Source organism: Dreissena polymorpha, chromosome 16 (genome assembly GCF_020536995.1).
Source record: "Dreissena polymorpha isolate Duluth1 chromosome 16, UMN_Dpol_1.0, whole genome shotgun sequence".
NCBI classification, from domain to species: Eukaryota; Metazoa; Mollusca; class Bivalvia; order Myida; family Dreissenidae; genus Dreissena; species Dreissena polymorpha.
The window spans coordinates 36876499-36891209 of record NC_068370.1 but is presented as its reverse complement, the minus strand read 5'-3'; the positions used below and the strand labels follow the sequence as shown (position 1 = coordinate 36891209).

General features: G+C 35.8%; 1 protein-coding gene and 1 long non-coding RNA gene across 3 annotated transcripts in view; both read right to left on the bottom strand.

The window, feature by feature from the left end:
• The window catches only part of LOC127862151 (terminal uridylyltransferase 4-like), a 49977-nt gene that overhangs the window by 23247 nt on the left and 12019 nt on the right, over positions 1–14711 (bottom strand). For both annotated transcript variants that reach the window (XR_008040468.1, XM_052401144.1), the window contains exons 10-16: positions 14547–14687; positions 13583–13779; positions 12426–12539; positions 11253–11496; positions 7480–8624; positions 6376–6523; positions 5577–5663 (exon numbers count right to left, since the gene is read on the bottom strand). Coding sequence is in view for 1 of the 2 variants with exons in the window: in XM_052401144.1 (XP_052257104.1) it covers positions 5577–5663; positions 6376–6523; positions 7480–8624; positions 11253–11496; positions 12426–12539; positions 13583–13779; positions 14547–14687 (2076 nt within the window). In the remaining variant the exon portion in view is untranslated. The remainder of the gene's footprint in view (positions 1–5576; positions 5664–6375; positions 6524–7479; positions 8625–11252; positions 11497–12425; positions 12540–13582; positions 13780–14546; positions 14688–14711) is intronic.
• LOC127862168 (uncharacterized) lies at positions 720–1351 on the bottom strand. The gene is made up of 2 exons (XR_008040473.1): positions 1264–1351; positions 720–885 (listed from the first exon to the last, which is right to left on the bottom strand). It is a non-coding gene; the product is annotated as an uncharacterized LOC127862168 (long non-coding RNA).

Sequence of the window (14711 nt, the reverse complement as noted above, 5' to 3'; positions counted from 1 at the left end):
ATAATTTTATTAGAGACATTATCTTTTTTTCAAAAGGCATCAGGCTAAAATATCTACAATTAACACATTTATTCACTCAAAAGCAATATTGGAATTACTTAAAATGGAAACCGGTTTTTAAAAGCAAATTTAACTAATTTAGTCTTAACTCTCTAATCAAATTTTCACAGGTGTTTGGGGGGGGGGGGGGGCGGAATGTCTTTTCATCGTTTTGGGACGGGGACATGCACACATTCTATAACTTTCTAATCCTTGAAATAAATCTATGAATATTTCTTATATATGTTATAAATGTTGTCTTTTGTTGGTGCCTCTTTCACATTCCATAACCATTCAAAATTCAAACAGTCGGGCACAAATCCAGCAGAAATTAGGAATTGTTTCTGAACCGTCTGAATGTCTTCTCGTAGAGGCCATTTGTACTGGCCAAGTTTTCTGGTGGTAGTCATGAATTTAACCACAAAGTTTTCTTTATCTTTAACTTCAAAATCCATACCAGGATACCAAGCATCCTGGTATGCAATTGCAACATATGCATTACAATTTAAAATTCTGCATTTAGATTCATCAAGTCTTTCACATTTTTTCACCGGGCACTTTTCTTTAAATTGACAAGTTTTTTTTCTGGTCACATGTTCTTGAAACTTTGGTTTTGACATATTTTTCTGTTGATGCTTTGAATGAAGGGTTAAGATGACACAGTAAATTGAACAACACAGTTGAAATTTCCCCATTTTTTCTATAAAAGTATTTATTTCAAGAATGAGTCCATTCTTCTGCCTGTTTATAGGCTACAAGGTTTCTGCCTTCTTCTAAAGAGAGGTTGTTATACCATTTTCATGACAGAATGGTCCTGGGTAGTCTGCCATTGACTTCCTAGATCTACTGAAAAAAAGGAAAGAAAAGTCAGACCTACATCATCAGTACATGTATAAATCATGTTAATATGCAACTTTTACAGTGCAAAAACATTCTCACAGGCCAGTGGGGATATGCACATTTGGACAATTTCTACAACGTCGGGGCAAATTTATCGATTTAATCATGTCAACGATTGTTTAGATACTTAAGAAAACTTATTTTCATACATATAATTTACGGATAAAAACACCTTTGAGGGCATTTCATAACAATAACACGGGGTTGGTTTTCCTACGATTCGATCGCACGAGCAAGTGCCCGTCCTTACATCGAAATTACATATTTGCACTGTCACTGAAATAAATAATTAATCGAGTCAAAATCAAGGTTTCTAGAACTCACCTTTGTATTTAGAATAAAGTTGAACCACATGAAGATGTTTTCTATCGGTAACATGCTCAAAATCGTCGATAGAAAAACGTGTTTTCGAGGTCATAATACACCAAATAGTTTCCCTATATAATTCAATGTAAAAGCGACAACTTTGAGCGAAAATAAATGCAACATTTTGCAGATAGAGACCCCCATAACCATACCTTTTCTTGAGGGCCATTCTAAGCGGAATCGATTTATGCAATAAACAAGGGACAAAATTGTCACAAAACCAGGTTTTCATTGTGAAAAAAAAATCTGATAAAGGGAGAAAACTCAAACTGAACTTTTGAAATGACCAAAAAAAATTAACCCCCTTTGTAAGTTTTTTTTTTTTTTTTAAATCTATTTTTAGTCGTGGCGACCTTGACATTGGAGATATTGACGTGATTCTTTCGTGGGACACACCGTCCCATGATGGTGAACAAATGTGCCAAATGATTTTAAAATCTCACAATGAATGACATAGTTATGGCCAGGACAAGCTCATTTATGGCCATTTTTGAATATGAAATCAAAGTGTGACCTTGACCTTGGAGATATCGACGTAATTATTTCGCGCGACACACCGTCCAATGATGGTGAACAAATGTGCCAAATTATTTTAAAATCTGACGATGAACGACATAGTTATGGCTCGGACAAGCTCATTTATGGCCATTTTTGACCTTTGAACTCAAAGTGTGACCTTGACCTTGGAGATATCGACGTAATTATTTCGCGCGACACACCGTCCAATGATGGTGAACAAATGTGCCAAATGATTTTAAAATCTGACAATGAACGACATAGTTATGGCCCGGACAAGCTTATTCCGCCAGCCCGCCAGCCAGCCAGCCCGCCAGCCAGCCAGCCCGCCCGCATTCGCCAATCTAATAACCAGTTTTTTCCTTCGGAAAACCTGGTTAAAAAGAAATGTCATGTACAAAGCAAGAAAGAACTTGACACAAATCAAAATCGACTGTTTTTGCAACTTTTTTTTTCGGCCGTTTCTTAGTGAAATGTAACCTTTTCTACTGCAATGGTTTACTGTAGTCTTCAAGTGTATCATATTTCAGGGATTCAGTTGTGAACACCTATTCATGCCCTACCATTATCTCCGCAAGATCACACCCCAATAATGGTAAAAAGTGTCAAACATGCCTTCCTGTCAACTATGATATTTTTTTAGAGAGTACAGCCCTACATGAAGCGATCATTTAGTGTATTGTAACCTCGATGCGTAATCAGTTAATCAAAATGGCGGTCAAAGGTGAAAAGCGAGGTTGCCGGGTGACCGGAGTAAATTTGAATAAATTACTACGTTCGGCTTAAAATGCGGGAGGGTTCCTATTGTTTCCGACAAAAGATTTTTATATCAAATTAAACTTCAGAACATTCCCTACAATATGATATATGATGCATAGTTCGGAAATCAGTACTTTTTGTAAAAAATCGGCGACACTTTAGAGGACTATATCTTCGGTTCGGATGAACTTAAAAATTTGCATCAAAGTCATGAATGGAGGTCGTGAACTTTTCTAAATGGATTCGTCCATCTCATTAATATTCATAAAGTTTAAGTCACCCGCGAATAGGAACAAAGAGTACATGTGCCACGCGCCGAGTGCATGAAAGTTGATAATCACGCGCAACAGCGAAAAACCATAATATTTATTGTTTATTAACAGATAAAACTGGGTTATAGTGGGTAAAATACAAAAGTAAAACATGCATTTTGTAGAGAATTTTATTAGCTTTAAAATGAGACCAATTATAAAAATATGCATCTGCAAATGTAATTTTAATCCCCAAAATGCCACAGGCGGTGTAGACTTTTCACAGTTTTCCAGATAAAATGTGGGATTATCGGAGATTAGCTGGGGTTGCTAAGTCATTACAACAAAATGTAAGTTAAGCCTGTCCACCTCAGAGGCAAAATGAAAATGGCTTTATGAAACAACATAAAACCACAACAGCCAGCTAGTTACTCGCAGTCTGTTATGGTTTTATGGGGGTTGCATATAACCAAGTTCACAATGCTTCTGAGTGGTAAAGTGTTAATGAGTCAATGCAAAATAACATGCAACAGAATTGTGAAAATAATTGCCCATAGAACAAAAATTCTTAAAATCAAATAAAAGCTTCATTTCTAGAAAGACAACCTTTTTTGTATAAGAGACAGTAGACAATAAGATATCTTCTTTATTGTATTACAGACAGTAAATAATAACAGATTTCTTTTTTGTATAACAGACATAAGACACCAAAATATCTTCTTTATTGTTTTTTTATTATTTCAAGATTGTGGATTGACCTTAATTTAAAACAGGAAATTTCATTGGTAATTTGTCAATGGTAAGTAAGCTGTTCCGTTTAAGGGATGTCTTCCAAGCGATTTTTTTCTTTCTTTATAAAGTACTGAAAAACGGCACTTTCGCCATTGGGAAAAAAACTACAAATTTTCCCCAATCGAAGGTTTCCAAAACAACAACAAAAACCTTATTAAAATGCAACATTTAGTTAGTTTCCCTATGCGGCTCTATGGCTTGAACCTAAGTAAATATAATATTGAAAACTTGACAACATTTAGTTATCAATTAAAAAAAAAAAAAGAGCAAAAATTAAATACTCCAATTTCACAAGATGAAAACTTCACAACGTGAATTTTCCCAATTTCAGTAGTTTTCTCAATAGGGCTTATACCGGTACTTTTCCCAATTGGGCAAAAAAATCCCTGCTTCCAACTTTTTAAATCTATTACTAACATAGAAGAGTGTGCTTTTTTTCACCATTTTGGAAATGGAGCCAGGGCCCTTTTGATTGGAAACAAGAGATGTGTTTGTCAGAAACACAATGCCCCCTTCTGGGCCACTTTGAGGTCATATATTTGACCTTTGACCTTGAAGGATGACCTTGACCTTTAACCACTCAAAATGTGCAGCTCAATGAGATACACATGCATGCAAAATATCAAGTTGCAATCTTCAATATTGCAAAAGTTATGACCAATGTTAAAGTTTTCGGACAGACAAAACTATATGCCTTCGGGGGTATAAAAATCACATTGTTGTGATAAATATTTGGAAATGAGTATACTTTATTGAGAATAAAAGAATTTTCAATATTATATTTACTAAGATTGAACTTATAGAGCTGGATAGGGAAATTAACTAAATGAATTTTTTTATATTTTTTTAAAGTTTTGGAAACCTTCAATTGGCAATTTAAGGCAGTCATTTGGAGAAAACAAATGGGAAAAGGGCTAAATTCCAGCTCAAAATTTGACCAAACAAACAAGATCTGCATTTGTAAAACACAATGCCCAACACTGCGCTATGAAGCCGTACCGCAGCTATTTTTGGGGAAATAGTTAATTCCAAAGACCATAACTTTGCTAAAATCAATGGACCGGAAAGAAACTCACACTTCATCTGTAAGACATGTAGGTAGACTCACAAAAATCAGCGAAATATGTGAAATGGTTACTTAAAAAAACTATCCAGAAAACGGTTATAATAGAGAAAAGCCCAAGGCCCATAACTTTGAGAAACATCAATGGACCGGAATTTAACTCAGACTTAAACTGTTAGTCATGTAGGTACCCTCACAAACCAAAAAATAAGCTTAATATCTGAAAGTATTGCGTAAAAAAACCCCCAGAAAACGATTGTCATAGAGAACATTTCTAAGTCTAAGTCCAATAACTTCACCAAAAATCAATGGACCTGAAGGAAACTCACACTTCGTCTGTAAGTCATGTAGGTAGACTCACATACCAAAAAAATCAGCTCAATATCTGAAAGCCTTGCTTAAAAAACATTTGGAAAAAGGTCATTAAAGAGAAAATGTATAAGTCCAAGGCCCATAAATTTTCCAAAAATCAATGAACCGAAACAAATTTCACACTTCATCTGTAGGTATGTAGGTAGACTCACATACTAAAAAATCAGCTCAATATCTGAAATAAAAAAACTTTGGAAAGCGGTTATTATAGAGAAATTTTTTAAGTCAGAAGCCCATAGCTTTTCCAAAAATCAATGGAGTAGAAGTAATGTCACTGTTCATCTGTAGGTCATGTAGGTAGACTCACATACAAAAAAAGCAGCTCAATATTAGAAAGCGATTCGTATAAAACCTCCGGAAAATGGAATGCCTGACTGAAAGACAGACAGATGGACAGTGTGACTGCAATATGCTGGCAAAGGGGGGGGGGATAATCATGTTTGTTGAAAAAGCAATAAAAACATCAAAACAAGACAGAATTCTCAAAAAGATGGCATAGGCATGAAAGAACCTATTACCTGGAAAAAGCTCCTGTATATAAATCTCTAGGTTTCGTCTGACAGCCTCTCTATCAAAAATTTCGTCAGGAGTCAGTGAAAAATCTCCTGCAATGGACCATGTAAAACCTTTTATCACTCTAAGATATATGCACTTTGACTGTTTGTAGTTCCTTAGAAAATCAGATCAAATTTAAGATTTTTTTTGAAAGATTAAAGTTTTAAAGGCTTAATTTCCATCCCTTAGGTACTGATGAGCAGCAAACGGCATAAAACCTGAACATACTGCAACTTACTAGCGCACTGTTCGGGTTTTATGCTGTTTTCATAAAGCCATTTTCACTTTGATTCTGAGCGGCAAAGGGTTAAGCTCCGTGCTAAACATGAACGCGGCTGCACATTCTATTCTGGGAAGACACTTTCTGCTTAGACTGGATTTTCAATAGTCTTCGTAATAGGTAGAGTATCATTTCTGATTAGCCTGTGTGGACTGCACATGCTGATCTGGGACAACATTGTAGGAACATGCATTAAGCCCAATTTTCCCAGAACGAATGGCAATCACTGGGGGCAGCTGGTCTTTGCATTCTGGGAAATCTGAGCTTAATGCATGTGCGTAAAATGACATCCCAAATTAGCCAGTGCAGTCCTCATTTATGGAATTGTTCACTTAAAGGAAGTCTCCTGTAAATGAAAATCCAGTTTGGGAGGATGGTGTTATCCCTGATAAGCCTGTGTGGACTACACAGGCCAATCTAGGAAGACACTTTACAAACATGAATTAAGCCCTGTTTTCCCAGAAAGTGGCTCTAATACTCACTCATGCACTGCTGAACCACTCCTGTGAGGATGCGCAGGTGGGCCCTGGTGGGAGGGTCAATGGCTATCACCTTGGGAAGCTGATCCTCGGGACACGAGGCCTTGTGGTGGCCTTCCTTGTCACACAGTGGGCACAGGATAGAGGGACCCTGGGTAGAGAAAATAAGAAGTTCACGTTAATGGCAGTAGACCTGTGAGGTCACTTTCTTAAAGAAAAAATTATAGCCATTTTAACAGTAACTTTATCTACTCAGTATGGTTATAGTTTTACCATTGTTGAGTTTCTGATCATTGAAAATGTTTTGGAGAAAACATTAATAAAACAATTTCATTAAGCCTTTTACCACTCAGATACACATTTAACCTGTTTGTAGTCTCTTAGATTATCAAATCAATTTTAAAACATTTCTTAATAGATTTCACATTTAAAAGGCTTCATTTCAGACCCAAACATACTGATGAGCAGCAAACAGCGTAAAACCTGAACAGACTGCAAGTAACTCACAAGCTGTTTTGGTTTTATGCTGGTTGCATATAGCCATTGTTACTTTGTTTCTGAGTTGAAAAGGCTTAAAATGAACCTGCCAACATTAACCAAATAATTGTGAACTCAATTAGCATTTATGAAATGCTTCAGTTTTGTCCTATATTGGTACTCAATTTTATTCTTGCATGTGTTTGACCAGTGTGTAATGAGAATATAACATTACCGTAGACATGTATTCTGTATCTTTTTCACTACAAAAACTTATGTATTCATCATAATGATGCTTCAAAACAATAATGCAGTATCAGTAACCATGATTGTTACAGCAAAATTGTTCATCACATTTAGTTTATAAAGTGTTCACAAAGGTAATTTTTGTAAATGAAACTACATCAATATACTAATAAGAAGTTCTAGTCAGCTTGTTGCCTATCAATATGGTCTGACTTATTTGTCAAAATAATACATCATAAAAGATGAAAGATTTTGTAACATTTTGAGCTTTTTATATCATCAAAATGTTATCTTTACAATAATTTTTAACTTTTATTATCATCAAAATATTACAAATACATTAATTTGTAATTATTCTACAGACAGTATTTTCTGAAAACCAACCTTCCCATCCGTCAAAGTGTTCAACGCAAACTGGTAGTTGTATGCAGCACCGACCGGACTAGACACACGTTTGTGTTGCTCATGTTTGGGACTCGAGTCTGAATTATCTGTCAAACTGTCACTGTCACTATCACAGGAACTCTCTTGAAGGCCCTTTGTTTTACATTCAACTTCCTTCGCTTTGTATGTTTTCTCAGTTTCTTTGTTTCCACTGTTTTCTGACAGTTTTGTTGTGGTTTTTATTACACTATCATGGGTCTTGTTTGATTCATAATGATTAATTTTAGCGATAGGAGTATCCGACTTTTTATTTCCTAAATTTGTAATTTCTTTTTCAGCACTAATCCCACTATCATCTTCCACTTTCCTGTTATCACTAAGCTTCAATCCACCCATAGCACCAGTAACTTCGAAAACATTTTCCGTCATTCCAGATGCAACACATTCGGCCTTTTCATTTTCAGAAAAACTAGACTCAAGATCAGATACATTTTTCACCAGCCCTTGCTTGCAGGCCAAAAAGAACTGGTTTTCTGCAATGCCTGAATCACTGCTGTTTTCTGTTGTATCAAACGCTTTTTTATTACCATCAGTGCCATCTCTGGTACTCAACGTGTTCACAGTTTCGTTTTCAACCTCCTTATAATCATTACAGTTTGGAGTCAACTGTTGAAGATTTTCAATACTATCACAGTTCAAAGATGTTAATCTTGGGTTAGGCGTGTCTTCTGCAAGGTCCTCAATATCCAATTCCTCTTTATTATCCTCACCAACATCATCAGAGGAATCATTACCTTTTTCCCGTTCTTCATTACCTGCTTCAGAATCATGTTCATAATCTAACTTTGCCTTGTCACGAGCAGGAACATTTTCCTTTCTACTCTCTTTTCCCCCAAGCTGCTTGGGTGTAGGTTGCAATATACCGCCACTTCCTTTCTTCATTTCTAACTCAATATCTGCTTTTCTTTCCATATTCTTTTGATGGTGACTTGTGTGACGCTTGTCTTTAAAGTATGTGGACATGTTTTGGTGGGACGTAGGAAGACTGAAGTACAGACAGGCCTTTCGCAGGCAGTTGTAAAAGTAATCAAACAGCCGCGTGTGGTGCATACTTCGACCAGCATTCCGCTTCGGGGAAAACGGATCTGGAAAAGTAATGATAGAAAAACCTGTATTGATAAGCAGTCATACATAAAGACAAATTTTCTGCTGACATCAAGAAATGGGTTTACTTAAAATGAGCTTTCAGCCATTAAACTTCATAAGACGTCAAAAATATTGACAGATTTTCATCCGATGTGCCACACAATAAAATAACCAAATGAAAATAAAGTACTTAAATTTCTATACTGTGCCCCTATGTTAATTTGGCCCTGCACCTGATTTTTCTACTAATATCAGACAGGATAAGAAATTATGGTGAAAGTGATAGCACACTGAGATGGTTAAGCCTACATAGTTTACAAAATAGAACGTTAATTTTTCTTTAAACAGTAAAAGATAGGGCAGATTGTAACAAATTCTAACAAAACGAAAAATGGCCAAAGTGTACAAAGATGATTTTTGGGAATATATTAAGATATTAATAAGTGTAGCAAAATTGCTCAATAAATATGAAAATAAAATATTTTTCAGTCTGCGCTTATCATTTGCATTTAATTAGATCAAAAATTGATTTTGCCGTTAAAATTCTGTCAAACAACTGATCAATATGTAGTGGGTTATATTTGTTAACAAGAGCACCACATAAAGGGTGCCACGCTCGGCTGTGGGTACATTTTTGACGATGCTGCGAAGCAGCACGTCTAAGTTGTCGTACCATGAAAAAATTCTTCACAATGGCGACCTATGTAAAAGACCGTGCCACTCCGATTGAGATGGCTCGATTTTTCTAATCGGCATACCTCGCTGATTATCATTGATAAAGGTATAGGAAGCTCAGCTATAAATAGGACAGCATATTCTGGGAAAAAGATTTAATAATAGTTTGAAAACGTTAATTTTAAATCAGTTATATTCAATCCATTATATGTTTATAAATCAATGAAACAACTATGCATTTTCTGTATTGTATTTGACATTTGTCGTGATTCAGTAAATTAATTGCGAATTAAAACGTGTATAATTAACTTTCAACGCGAACATGAGTGTAAAGAAAACGAATTATTTCGAACCTGCAATTTGTAAACGTTGTAGCGACTTTGGTATATAAACAGCATAATAGCCGTATGACAACTGTGAAACTCGCTCTTATGCGTGCTTTCTCATTTTGCATATTTAATAAACTTTTCAAACAGAAATTACAGAGCCACATCAGTGCACATACTATGTTTGATAATTCATTCGTTTGTTGGATATTGTTTGCTGTTTTAAACACATATTAGGTCATATCGCGGAGATTTTGTTAACCTTACCATGTTTTCATGGGCGAACTCATGTATTCGAGTGCTCTTACGAAAATGTGCACATACCTACTTTCGGGAATCATCATGAAATTATTGCTGTACTTAACAAACAAACATGCCTAAGCTTATTGAATTAGAGAAAAAAAATAATCAAAAGAGAAAAATTACATGTTCATGCACATGGGCATGTGAAATCACATCCATACACATAGCATCATTAACTTAGGAAAGGAAACAACGAAATATAAAGTTTGGTATGATATACATGTGAAATTAAAGAGCATGGTGTAATTAAAGAGCATGTCAAGTTTAGAGTTTATATGCTGAAATGTAATGTTATAACCCACAAACGTTTTACTGTAACAGAACGTTTTTTTAAGATAAGTGGTACACAAAATACACGTCAAATATCTTTTTAAAGATATTTCTTGTTATATTTGATCGAGAATGTAACATGCCTCCCAGTTTCGCTGAATGGATCAAGTTCCCCACGGATACTACTTCCCGTACCCCCAATTTTTTTATTGTACCCTACATTTTTCTTACCCAATTTTTTTCGTACCCAATTTTTTTTCGTACCCAAATTTTTGCTCGTACCCAAATTTTTTTCGTACCCATATTTTTTCCTACCCAATTTTTTTTTCGTAACCAAATCTTTTTTCTAATCCAATTTTTTTTTTGGCATAATTTTTGTACCCAAAATTTTCGTACCCATTTTTTTCCTACCCAAAATTTTCGTACCCACATACACAATTGTGGTGATGTAGATAAACTTAAATAGATGCTTTTATATCAATCCTCTTGAAAAGCATCGTCACACCAGTACTGTCAGTACTTTGATTGAAGAAATGAAAGCTTGTCAGATTTTAAAAAAAAAATTAGAGGTCACAGTGACCTTGACCTTTGACCTTGTGACCCAAATATGGGTGTGGCATGTAGAACTCATCAAGGTGCAGCTACATATGAAGTTTCAAAGTTGTAGGTGGAAGCACTTTGATTTTAGAGCCAATGTTAAAAACCTTGACAAAATGTGAGGGTTTTGCATGACCCAGACGGCGGACGACGGACATGACACGACAAGCTGGCTATGACAATACCTCGGGTTTTCTCCGAAAACAGCCAAGCTAAAAATCAAGAATGTTAGTCTTAATTCTATCTATGAATTTGCTCATAATCATATTTATCAGTCTATAAACAACAATGAGGATTTCTAATAGCTTAAAATCTAACCATATAATTGAGTTCTTTGATAGCCAAATACAAGAACAATAAAACACTAAACAACAACTAATGAAAATTATTCCCCAATAAGCAAAACATTTTTTTTTAATCTCATAGGGTCATCCACTAAATCAACGTGCTATTCACCCTCAATGGCAATCCGTCTGCTCTTCCATCTTTTCTCTGCGCGTTGAAGCACATCCTTTGATCGAATGCATATCACTTTCTCGTTGAGGTCAAAATGCAGCCCATAGAAGATGATCATCTCTCGCCACAGTTCCCCGGTTGACTGGTTGTTCTCGGACACCCATGACTGGTGCTTCAGTTCTGACAACATCTGCTCTTCATCCTGGCTGGTTTTGGGCCGTCTCAGAGATTGTTCTGAGAGATCCTTTAAACATGAAGGGTAAGGGAGGGCAATTGAGTCAATGTCAACTTTTGAGCATTGATCTGGGGAAAAATTACTTAAAGCGTTTATAGGAAGTCTCTTCTAAACAAAAATCCAGATTAGGCGCAAAGTGTCATCCCTGCCAGCCTTTGCAGACTGCTCAAGTTAATCTTGGACGACACTTTACGCACGTGTATTAAGCTCAGTTTTCATACAAAAAGGCTCCATTTACAACTGATATTCTATTCTTGCTCCCATTATTACCCACTTAAACAGCTGATTAAACCTTAGATATACTGGCAAATACAATAATAATTATTATTAGAAGCAATTCTGATCAATATGAGATTTAAAACTTGTATCCCTTGAAAATGATTTAATACATACTGAAAAGGCATCAGTTTTAATGAAAGAAAATGATGTTTAAGTGTTTTAGTGTGAAATGAATATTGCATTACTGCACACTTAGTACAATGTCAGTGTACTTACTCAATTTACTGCATATAGGATTCATAGCTATCCGGGATTTTAAAACTGTCAAATAAATACAACCAAATCAAAATGATCTGACCAATATCAGTGCTGTTGTTTATCATTAATATCTGGTCTATAGGATTATACTTCTACTAATAAATAATATGAGCCTCGCTCTGGGTATACTGGGCTTAATGCAAGTGCATAAACAGTTGTTCCAGACTAGCCTGTGCAGTCTGCACAGGCTAATCAGGGACAACACTTTATGCTTAGACTAGATTTTTTGTTTATAAGAGTCTTCCTTTAAACAAAAAAATTCAAAAAAGTGGTAAGTATGATGCCTGATTAGACTGTTTGGACTGCACAGGCCAATCATGGAAAACATTTCACACACATGCATAAAGCCCCGTTTTCAAAGACCGCTTCTAATATGGTATAACAGTACAAAGAATGCCTACCTTCCACAGAATGGGAAGTACAGGAGGCTGGCAGTGCTGTAGAAAGAAGACTGTCATCAGGCTGTAACAATAGGCTGGCAACGTGCCCTCCTCCTGCTTGTCCAGCATGCAGACCTGTGCAAACAGAACCACCCATGCAGTCACATATATATGAGTTTTGATGTAGCCTAATATTTGCTTAGAAACAGGAACAACAATAATAATCTTAAGTCTATAGATGAATTGGTAAATATATGCCTTGATTACAGATTTTAGCAGTGCTCTCAGAAGAAAACTTAATTGTACTCTAATCAGGTATGACACTACGCTTTTATGGAATTTTTCATTTAAAAAAAGTCTCTTCATAGAAATCAAGATGTGTTTGTGAAACACTATGTCCCCAATATATTTGACCTTTGACCTTGAAGGATGCCCTTGACCTTGACCTTTCACCATTCAAAATGTGCAGCTCCATGAGATACACATGCAGCTTTTTTTCTTCTTTTTTTTTTACCTTGAAGGATGACCTTGACCTTGACCTTTTACCACTCAAAATGTGCAGCTCCATGAGATACACATGCATGCCAAATATCAAGTTGGTATATTCAATATTGCAAAAGTATTCATAATATGAGCGATTTTGGCCACATATACTTGACCTCTGACCTTGAAGGATGACCTTGACCTTGAAGAAAAAATTATTGCAAATGTTAAAGTTGGAGCAAACAGACCAACAGACCAACGTACAGACCAAGAGACAGGGCAAAAACAATATGTCCCCCACTATAGTGGTTTGGGGACATAAAAATCCAGTTAATGCGTTAAGTGACGTCCCTGCAAACTGCAAAGGTTAATCTGGGACAACACTTGTGATGCATATGCATTAAGCCCAGTTTTTCTAGAGCACAGCTCATATATCTTATAAACACAAAAACTATGCATCCCTAGTCTGGTTGTTCCTACATGCACATTTATGTGAATTAAATGCATACATATACTCAAAGGAGCAAACTATCTTTTAAATAGTTAATTACAATATATCCAATAAGTTAAATGGAATTATTTCATAATTTATAAAAAATAAAAAACAACTCTAAATTTTAATTTCTCTGTATTCTATCTGCCACTAAGAAAAATTAAAAAAGGTGGATTTCCTATCAAAGGATATCTCTCATTACCTTTGCCCAATACTTGAACACTACAGCCAGCTGTCTGCATCTCTCATCCAACTCTCTGTATATGGTCAGATACCGGCTGGTCAGGTAAGCGGATCTGCTCCCCACAGTCAAATGGCAATGCAACGTTTTACAAGGCGTGGTAAACAGAACAGCCGGTACTTTCTCAGAGAAACTGCTCTTCACATTGGTGAATTCTTCTGCAAAATATTTACTGGTTATCACAATACCTTTTTTTACCAGTAGTTAATTTCCAAGAAGTTTGATAAGGAAAAGTAACCATAGAACTTAAATGTCTACCAAACATCTTGCCAATCCAATATAAAACATGGAAAGCAAATTACTATTATAAATTAGTCAGTAAATTGTTCAAATTGTGTTATAGTTGTTGCAAAAAAAACTTATAAAACAGGCACACATCAGCCCTAAATTTATGAAGTTCCATAATACAAAGATAATTCACATTCCTAAAAACCAAATATGATTTTAGACAAGAAACAAATTATGCTGGGTTCATTAAACACTGATGCGTAAAGTGGAAGCCTTATCAGTATTGATTTATTTGCCCATTTGAGTAAGTCTTAGTCTAAAAAGGTCAGTGTTAAGGTCAAAATGAGGTCAGGGTGATGTGGGTATGTTGATAGTGTTTAAAAACAATATCCATGCAAATACAGATATGAAAGCTTTGTATGACAAATAATTTGATGTAATACAAAAATGTCATTTTGAGTTTACCTTGAACAGACAGATGGGCAAATCTCTATATTCCTCCCAGCATCAGTTTCTTTATCTCAAAGTCATACTGCAATCTGCACAGGCTAATTAGGTAAGACACTTTCAGACTAAACTTTGAACGAAAAATACTATACTTTGCCTGATTAGCCAGTGTGGATTTCACAGGCTAATGTAGGATAACATTTTACGCACATGCATTTAGCCTAAATATCCCAGAACGAGGCTCATATACCTGAGTTTGCCAACAGTTTATACACCCTGGCCAGACAGTGAGCAGGGTTGGCCCCCTCTGGGTAGACCAGATCCAAGTCCAGGCTAGAATCCTTCAGGCCAAACCCTGTCAGCGAGGACCCATACACCTGCACTCGTAGGTCTGAACATAGAAATAATGATAACA